The sequence below is a fragment of the Austrofundulus limnaeus genome, unplaced genomic scaffold (genome assembly GCF_001266775.1).
Source record: "Austrofundulus limnaeus strain Quisiro unplaced genomic scaffold, Austrofundulus_limnaeus-1.0 Scaffold913, whole genome shotgun sequence".
NCBI classification, from domain to species: domain Eukaryota; kingdom Metazoa; phylum Chordata; class Actinopteri; order Cyprinodontiformes; family Rivulidae; genus Austrofundulus; species Austrofundulus limnaeus.
In genome coordinates this window covers 87,889-98,027 of record NW_013953315.1, presented here as the reverse complement: position 1 = coordinate 98,027, position 10,139 = coordinate 87,889, and the positions used below count along the sequence as shown (strand labels likewise).

Here is a 10,139-nt window from a genome sequence, read left to right as displayed (position 1 = left end):
ATTCAATCACTGAATCAGGTGTGTTGGAGCTGGAAAACCTCTAAAACATGCAGGATAGCGGCCCTCGAGGACTGGAGTTTGACATCCCTGCTGTAGAGCGTGCAGTTGGGGTCTGTAAAAAGGTGRTGAGTGCCTTCTCCAACTCCTGGAAGAGAAAACGTGACTTGRCCAAGGCTCAGGCAGTGCTGGGCTTGCCTCCCCATCAGCTCATCACTGAAACCCCCACAAGATGGGGTTCACGGCAGCAGATGATCGAGAAGTTCCTAGAGCAGGAGAAAGCGCTGTCACAGGTCCTCCTTGCAGACAAGAAGGTGAGACATGGACACTAGACATTACACACAGATTCTTTTCATTGTGGATTCTGATTACGTTTGCAGCCAAGATTCACATCCTGATGAAAGTAACCTATTTTCTTTGCTATCTCACTTAGGCAAGAAGTTTGGTGCCAAGCTGGCAAGACATGATGGTGCTAGAGTCCATGAACAAGGCACTGGGTCCACTGTTCCGAGTTTATTGATGCTTTGTCCGGAGAGAAGTATGTCACTGTATCTTTTCTGAAACCAGTACTGCACCTCTTTAATAATGAAATCCTCAGCCTGAAGGATGGGGACACAGAGCTCACAAAAGCAATCAAAGAGGGTATCCTTAAGTACCTCAATGAAAAGTATGATGATGATGCCACCAACAACCTTCTAGACATGGCGACACTTATCGACCCGCGGTTTAAGACAGACTACATGAAGGAAGAGAGGGTGGAGTTCATAAAGATGAGAGCTGCAGCAGAGCTCATAGACATCTTGACACCAGCACCACCTGTAAGTGCAGAAACAGCAGCCACCTCCATTTCATCACCAGCTGCTGAAGATGATCCAGAGCTTCCTTGTCCAACAAAAAAAACAAAAAACAAAGAAGAGTTTAGGTAGCTACTTCAAAAAGTCATTAGCAGCAGGCCAAGGCACCACCCATGCTCAGCCAAGCAGAGCATCCATTGAACTGGAGCTCTCCATGTATCTTCAGGCACCCGGGCTTGACTCTGAGACTAACCCTCTTGAATGGTGGAGGCAGCACGAGCTGAACTTCCCATTTATGGCTAGGCTTGCCAAGAAGTACTTATGCGTTCCTGCTACTAATTCTTCATCTGAACGGGCCTTCAGTGAAAGCGGGAACATTGTCACATGTAAGAGGTCATGTCTTAAGCCAGATAGTTGACCAACTTGTCTTCCTTGCACTCAACTTATAAACTTAACAGAAACTATATTTCTACTTCTACAAAGCAGCCTTTTGTGTTTGCACTTTTTTGATGGTTCATGCCTTAGAGTTATGCTCAACTTTGATATTTACTTTTAATMCTTTGTTGCTGCTAGTATGGTTTGCAAACTTTGCACTAAGGTTACATATTTCAGAAACTTGAAAAAATGTTTGTTTTTATAACTAGGTTTTGTGCAAAAATATGTGCTTTTCTGTTCAGAAGCGCCAGAAACTTGGAATCTGCTCTTTAAAAAACATTTTTTCTACTTCTACAAAGTAGCCGTTTGTGTTTGCACTTTTTTGATGGTTTATGCCTTAAACAGAGTTATGCTCAACCCTGATATTTATTTTGGATTCTTTATGTTGCTGCTAGTATGGTTTGCAGACTTTACAGATTTCAGAAACTTGAAAACTTGTTTATTTTTTATAACAAGTTTTTGTGTGAAAATGTGTTTTCTGTTCAGAAACTTTAGAAACTTGAAATGCGCACTTTAAAAAAATGTTAAAAATTGAGTTTATTTTAATAATTCAGTTTAAATACCTGTAGAATTTTGAAAAAAAAAATACGTGAAGGCTACTGTATCTGTACCTCTACCTCATCTGTTATGATACATTGCTGCACTAAAACAGCAATTCTCATTTGTGAAAGTTTTATTTAATGTCACTTGGAAATAAAGTTGGAAAAAGTAAGCAATGATATTATTTTGTTTTATTTTTCAAAGAATAACTGAAAACATGCATACATACTAAGTTAATTGTGGTATATCATGATACATATCGTTATTGTGATATGAAAAAGTCCATATCGTGATATATGATTTTTTCCATATCGCCCAGCACTACCCTCTGTCATGATATGTATCGTATCACCAAATTCTTGCCAACACACAGCCATAGTTCACACCTCACCGAACAAACAGGACTTTCTAGGCAAAGGAACTAGAGTGCAACTAAAGCGGACTAAACAGGGCTGGTGTAAACACACCCTGACTCCAAATTCTGATGATACTCTAAACACACAGCTGCTTATTTCCTCTTCAGTAAATATAATGCCACAGATGACTTTTCAGATACTCTGACAGATGCATGCTGTTTTTGAACTGACAGAGGGACACCCATCTTTTTCACCCATGAAGAAGGAACCTGCCCCTGCTGGTGGAAAGGAAAGGCAGACGAGTCCTGTTGCTGCTGCGGCCTCGCAGCATCAGGGAGGACTCTCAGAGGTTTGATAAAAAGCAACTTTAGTGAGGCAAGCGGAGGGAAAAATAAGACCATTAAAATGAGTTCTAAAGGACGTTAGAGCAGATCTTTGATGAACAAGGTGCAACTATGGGTTAGAGGTCCAGAACGAGGAGAACATGGTCAGGTAGGTGGATGATGAAGAAGCCCAGTAAAGTGAAAAATGTTGACAGAAGAGCGAGATTGTTCGACAAGACCCAGGACTCAGGTGCTGACCAGATCCAGTAAGAACAGAGAAACTCCAGAAAAGATTGTCAATCTGAACCAATTAGACTTGGTCATGCTCTGGTCAATACATTGGTCAGAGATATACAGTAAATACTTGAAATGAGGAGTAGGCATAACAGCGGTGATAGAACAGGGCCAGAATAGTCTGGATATGCTGCAGAAGAGAACACGGTTAATCTGGATGCAAAGTTTAAGTGAAACTGGACTAAAGACAAAACTTTGAAATGAAAGGTAGTTGTGATTTTTCATTTCTGTTGAATATAATGAAGACAATAATAATCTGAAGACCCACATACTGCAGCTTCATGGGCGGGGTCATGTCATCATCAGCTCAAGTGCAGCATAATGTCGAACACAGCGGCTGCATGCCATTTGCAGCGCGGGTGACAAATTGCCTGTGGTTTGCATTTCAAGCATCTTATCAGCCAAAGACTGATTTGCTGATTTAGTTGCTGAATCAGAGCTGATTCAGCAACTGAATGAGAGGACTGATGTAAACAAAACAAAGTTGTTTTGCTTCCAGGACACAAACATGACTAATAATAATAATAATAATAATAATAATAATAATAATAATAATAATAATGTGGATTAAATGAACATGATAGATTAAAGGATCTTTAGTCCCTGTTCCACACTAATGTCAGATGTTGAAAGACACTAGATCACACTGAAAGCTCATTCCTGATTTAAGGTGAAACATCAGCAAACACTTTGCTCCATATTCAACAGGGAGCTTCTATCTACTCTGTTCATCAATTCCACCCACAGCATCGCCCAGTTGACTCAGTGTCCTCTGTTTCAAACCACAGGCTAATGTAATCATTTGTGTTCTGTAGGTGGGACAATCATGTGTCACTTCATTCAGTCCTTTGAGTTTCTACAACTCACTGTCTAATGTATAAAACCAAAGATGTCAGCGGCAACCCTGGTTTATACTGGTTCTGCTGGGATTTCTTCAGTCATTTAAACAAAAAGTTTACAGCTGGATGTCTGGACTTTAGTTTTAGCCATCTGATGACCAAATGGTTTTATAAGGGAAGTGGGAAAACTGCTGACAGAAAGCAATTCATTAAAAAAATACTGTCATTGATGTTTTTTTATTATTTAGAACTGCTCTCATTTCTGTAATAACCAATAAACTGATTATTCTGAATTAAATGTCCTCAGATGTTGTATGAATATTTTTACCTAAATTTTCCGTAAACACAGTAATCGTAATGTTGTCTTTTAATTCTAGCCCCACTTCAACAAGCTGAACAACTCCTCAGTCAATACAAGTTTACTAAAACTGATTCATTCAAAAGGAACTCGTACTTACTGAGTTAGAAAATATGCCGAAACGACTACACAGATGGTGAAAAAAGTGTAAACTGAATTTGATTTGTGTCAGGTCTATGTACCTGTCGAAAACTGCGCATACATGAAATTTCACCGAATGTGAATGGAGTTCTGCGAACAAATGATTGCATGCTAACACCGTAGCTGCAGTTTTAGGTCTAACGAAACAATGCCTGAATATCCTGCTAACATACATATTATCAAAACAGTCAGACATAGCTGTGAGATTCCTCTTTTTAAAATAAACTCACCACATTTATATTCCTGTGTATAGCAGCTGGATACCAACACAACACCAAACCAAGCGTGGTACCAAACTTTGGCTTGCGGTATGACGTCACGCGTACGGTTGGCCTGCTGTTTCTTCTTCTTGAGTTTTTCTTTTGGCAGTTGGCAAACCCTGTTTGGCGCATTACCGCCACCGAATGTTATGGAGTGTGGGTTGAATTTACATGCCCCTCATTTTTTAAACACAATAATTTTATAAATTCTTTTAACACTTAACATGAAACAATGCTATAAAACAACACATAAAACAATTTACAGTTCATTTTAACAGAACACAGAAACATTATTTTAACACCTAATTTTACCAAATTTTCCTCTGGGATCAATAAAGTATTTTTGAATTGAATTGGAATTCAAACACACACCAGGCTCGCCAGCACAATACAAAGGTTTGTGCTCAGAATTGAAAAGCATCCAATATTGTGAAAAGCAAAGTGTTTTCAAAATGATGAAAGGACTATAAAATAATAAATGAAAATAAAATTCGGAAGAAATGTAAAACAGGGAAACAAACTGTGAGTGATGTATTGTTTACACTGTTGAGTTTTTACCACTTTAAAATAAACAATTTCTGCTTGTTTAGCTATAATAAACAAATGTAAACATAAATAAAAAAAACTATTAAATCACATATAAAAACGTTAACCTATTTCCATTAAGTGAAAAAATAAAATACAGCCCAAAAACCTATACACTGCTTTTTATTCTTTTTTTTTCCTATGTGGCACACAAATAATCAATTCAGTAGTTACAATCAATTTATTGTCATTGTACGGAGCACAATGAAATTACATTTAAGAACACCCATTCAAGAAGACACACACATAACAAAAACATGGGGAAACAGGTGATCAGGTCAAGCTGCAACCACCAGGGTTATTCAGTAAATTTCAGACACTTCTTGTTTCAAGTGTACAAAGCTCACCACTCCATGAGACTATTTTATTTTTCCAACCTCATTGGCAAGACCAAAGATACAATAAAGGATTTTAGAAATACTTTTGCTTCATACAGATAAGAACAGACCAACAGACGGTCAGTCAATTGAAGACCCTCTTGATCTAAGAGGGTCTTCAGTTGACTGACAAATTGATGGCCTGATGTCTGCGAGACCAGATGCAGGATGCAGAAATAAAAGCTGGGTTGTAGGAATAAAAAAAAACTCTTTAATATACATTTTTTCAATCTTCTTAAACCTTCAGTAATCTTTACACAAGTCAACTGAAGTTGAATGGGCTCGAAATAGATCATAAAAAAGTACATAAAATAAAACTACAATTTATGTTTCTCATCTGCTACTGCAGCATTCCATAAAGTATGACCCTGAAAACCTCAGCATCAGATCAGTACTGACTGAAACTCTGACCGTGTTCCAGCAAAAGTGGCTGAGGACTACACCTAAGTCAAGGTTTCAGGGACAGCAGTTGAAAACTAGACCATGGTCTACATGTTCTGAATGTCGTGGTTCAGGACTGCACTGATATTTTTAGGTTCAAAGTGTGACAGAATAGAGTTCAGACATGGCACCCCCCTCCCTTTTACTTTATTTTATTTTGTTGAAAGACTGATTATGGCATTTTGGGAAATATTCTGTTGATAATGGTTCAAGTTCCAATTCTCCCACTTACATTTTAGTTATTGCAGAAGGCCTGTACTGGTAAAGGTTCGCCACAAGGTGGCATATAGAAGACGTGCGCTCCTGACTCGGCAGGCCGGCAGCAGTTCAGTGCTGCGTCGGCTGCGGAGGAATGGAGATCATCATTGTTGTTCTTCTGTTTGTTAACAGGTAAATGTGCACAACTGACACAAATATAGCAAGATATGAGATCGCTGAGAGTTCTGTGATGATGAGGGGAAAGTTGGCBGTTTATTCCCATGGTTGTAGTGTTAAAATGTTAGTTAATATGATTGGCTGGAGCAAGCTAGTAGCTAAGCTAACTTTTACACGTGGTGACAGGACTTGCAGGACAATGCTGCTGTAATTTTGTGTGTGCTAGCAGAAATAAGATGTAACTGGATAAATGTCTATTAGAGTAAACTTATAAATGTTATTGAATGAGCAGCAGTTCAGTGCTGTGTCGGCTGTGGAGGAATGGAGAYGCTCATTGTTGCTCTTCTGTTTGTTAACAGCTATCAACAATAAAATGAACCCGCAATGAACACACTGAGTCTTAATTCAAGTGTGCAACAAATTTGGTGGCCCGTACGGGGATCAACTGTGCTTTAAGGAAGACAGAGTGAGACTTCAGAGTCAGCACGCCAGTAATGGAGTTGGAGCAACTACAGGACCAGCTGAGTGAGGYCCTGGTGCAGTTGAAAGTGGACCAACTACAAGAGGTGTGTTTTTATGCAAAGGTCTCTGCTGAAAATCAGACCAAAAAGCATACGCTAATCAGACTATTAAGTGCAGCTKCTGATGATGCTATTGAGAATGAAGAAGAAGAAGTGGCTCTGGAATTTCTCAACAGACTAATATCAAAAGCTAAAGAAGTRAGAAAACATGAGATCTCACAGAAAGATGATGAAACTGTTGACAGTGATGTTGCTGCTCTGGCGAGTTTGCAAGAACAATATGAAGCCTTACAGCTAAGTTTTCAAGCTTCAACCAAGAAGTTAGAGGAAGAAATGACAAAGTTGGAAAACAAAGTGAAAATTCAGGGGCCAGATAAGCTTCCGAAACGACCAGTGAACCCTTTTGCAGCTAGCACACCTGAGGTTACTATAAGAAGAGATTTTAAAATTAATGGCCAAATTGGTGAAAGGGGTCAGAAAGACAAACTTTCCTATTCAAATCTGATGCATCAGATTGATATGGGGCTGAAAAGAAATCACAGTGAAGGCGAGATCATTGAGGCTGTGGTCAGAGCTATCAGTCCAGGTTTACCCCTTCGTGATATGCTGGAGATAAAAACAGACCTCACTATTGCACAGCTGAGGACAATATTAAAAAGGAAGACAGCTCCACTGATCTGTATCATCGCCTAATCAACATTACACAAGATAGTAATGAGTCTCCTCAGAACTTCTTATTCAGGGCAATAGAGTTAAAAGAAAGACTGCTTGCTGCATCCAGAGAACCAGGCTCTGATGAGGACTATGGTCCAGAACTGATTCAAAAGAAGTTCCTAAGAGCTGTGGGAACAGGGCTTATTAATGACAATGTGAAACACCAGCTCAAGAACTTCCTGGATGATCAGAGAGTCACAGATGATGTGCTAATAGCAAAGACAAATGAGGCAGCAAGCATGGAATGGGAGAGGCTGCAGAAGTTTAGGAGAAGCAGTAAGGATCTGAAAGTGAAGGAAGTAAGGGCGGAACCACAGCCAGCTTCAAAGACAACMGTTGGAGCAATATGGGAACAAGAACAGCCATCATTCTCAGGGATGARAGCTAAAACCATGAAAACTCAATCGTCCGCCTCTCACGCAGAATCCGAACTCCTGGATGCCATCAGACAACTTAAGGGTGAAATGCAAGACATCAGAAAACTAGTCAATGACTCTTGCATGTCTGCTTTCAAGTCAAGACCAAACAGAAAACGTGGTTGCAAAAATTGTCAAGACAATAATAAAGGAGAGATCTGTGACCACTGCTTCAAATGTGAACAAAGTGGACATCTATCACGTGGGTGCAGATTTATGAARAACACATCAGAGAACACTGGAGAAGGGGGTATGTCAGTGAGCAGTGTAACATCAATACGACCGACAGGAGATGATAAGAATGGAAAGGAGCTCACTGGAGGTGGTCCCCAGCTAATCACTGACAGCACACACAACTTAGATGAAAGAAACATGTGTGAAGTTGGACAAACACCATCTCGGGTGAATGAGATGGTTGGTGTTAACCTCCTCTCCCCTTCCCAAAGAGACAAACTGCTAAACCTGATTGGAAAGAAGTGTACCATTACCTGCTTACTGGATGGAGTGGAAACCAAGGCTCTGTGGGATACTGGCTCACAGGTATGTCTCATGAGTGAAAAATGGAGAAAACAGAACATTCCACATGTTGCTATCAGAAGCCTCAATGAAATTATTGGGCCTGGAATATTAGATGGGAGAGCAGTGAATAAGACACCAATCCCTTTTACTGGATGGGTGGAGGTCAAATTCAAATTACCATCTGTTAGTCCCACACAGCTGGAGCTCTGGGTGCCAGTTCTGGTGGCTGAAGAGGATGGAGTGGGAGACGAGCCAATCATTGGGTTTAATGTAATTGAATATATGTTAAAAATGGGTGTGGAGTCCCCTCCCCTCGTCACAGAGGCTGTCAGTACAGCATTTTCCATTGAGTGTAAGAAAGCAGAGGTACTCCTAAAAGTTATGAAAAATGTAAATGATGCACAGCGAGCAGGCACTGTGAAAGTAAGCAGAGAGAACATCATCATTCCAGCTGGCCAAGTGAAGATGGTGAAGTGCAGCGCACGAGCCAGTCCACTCACAGGCCAACAAGGAGTCCTGTTTGAACCTCTTTCACCGTCACAACTACCAGAAGGGTTAAGGGTCAAAGAAGGAATAGTGTGCYTACAACGTGGTTCCTGGTCCCGCCTCAAGATCCCTGTTAACAATGATACTGCACATGACATCCTTTTACCCTCCAAAAGTAAACWAGGCCAAATCCAGGCAGTAAAGACTATGTATGTGGTACCAACAGAATCAGTACAAAAAACAAACAAACAGACACACACCCCGAATTGTGAAAAAAGCAACTCAACAGGAGCAGAGAGTGAAGAGAAAGGAAAAGAGAACCAACAAGGAGTGGAAAGTGAAGGTAGTTGGGATCCACCAGTCCCCATCAGCCACCTTTCCCCAGCACAGCAACAACTGGTGAAACAACTGCTGTGAGAGGAGTGTGCAGCCTTCTCCCRTGATGATTATGATGTTGGAACCATCCCCTCACTGCAGCTCAAAATCCACCTGCAGGATCCCACTCCAGTAACTAAGACATATGTATCTGTAACCCACATAAAATGGGGATGTCTCTTTAAGAAATGGAGGTTAGGGAAGCTAGGTGGTCTACCTAGCCAATAGAAAGTTTAGTTTCCAGTGTGTTTAAACCAATCAGAATTCAGATTGCCGCTGTAAGTCCCGCCCTCCTGCCCCGTGTCTACAGCATTGTGTGTGTGTGAGCAAGAGAGATCCACCATGAGAAGGAAACGGTTAAGCCATGCAGCGTGAGAGTCTGTGTGTTAAGACTGTTATAGTACTGGATACGAACTCTAAACAAACCCTTTCTCAGATAGAATGGCTGTTTATCATCYGACTTCTAAGCTGGAAGTTGTGAAGTGAAAAAAAAAGGGTCTGAACTTCAGTTTTTCTGCCGAGCACTGTTAGAGCTGACTCGTTAGCCTAGTTAGCTCTTATTGGCTACTGGTCTTCTCGAAGTTCGTCTCGTTCTCTGTTCAGCTGAAGGTAAAGCTTAAATTATAGTWTATTCTTACTTTGTTCACTATGAAAGCTCATATTATTGAGGTGAAAGCATGGAAAATATGCCTTGTTACATTATCTAGTGCCCCACGGGTCCGGACTGAGAGCCACCATATTGTGTCCCAAACGTGTCGCACTGAGATCGGTGAGCATATTCTGTGCCTTTCAATTGGGTTTTTGTTCTGTTTATCACATTTTTGTTGAATAATAGTGTTTATCTGAACTATTTAATTATTCAAATGTAAACTTTTACTGATTTTGGGTCAAATGTAATGTTTAATATTGTGTTAAAAAATTCTTTTGCAATTTACAGAAAAAGTAAATTGACAATGTAGTGAAATACTGCATTGGGGTAAAAGGGAATTGTTT

The 10,139-nt window shown here is 40.2% G+C and overlaps 3 protein-coding genes across 3 annotated transcripts in view; 2 read left to right on the top strand and 1 right to left on the bottom strand.

Annotated features, from left to right (window-relative positions):
- Window positions 1-1,640, top strand: part of LOC106533246 (zinc finger BED domain-containing protein 1) — a gene marked incomplete in the record, with an annotated part of 4,690 nt that extends 3,050 nt beyond the window's left edge. The window contains 1 exon segment of the mRNA XM_014029485.1: window positions 90-1,640.
- dus2 (dihydrouridine synthase 2) overlaps window positions 1-4,414 on the bottom strand; it is a gene marked incomplete in the record, with an annotated part of 55,129 nt that extends 50,715 nt beyond the window's left edge. The window contains 1 exon segment of the mRNA XM_014029484.1: window positions 4,308-4,414.
- A 1,652-nt stretch (window positions 4,415-6,066) lies between these two features.
- Window positions 6,067-7,292, top strand: LOC106533250 (uncharacterized; the record flags this gene model as incomplete). The annotated part of the gene is given in 1 exon segment (XM_014029490.1): window positions 6,067-7,292. A coding segment is annotated over 1 exon segment (683 nt), but the record flags the coding sequence as incomplete, so codon positions are not given.
- Window positions 7,293-10,139: the final 2,847 nt, after the last annotated feature.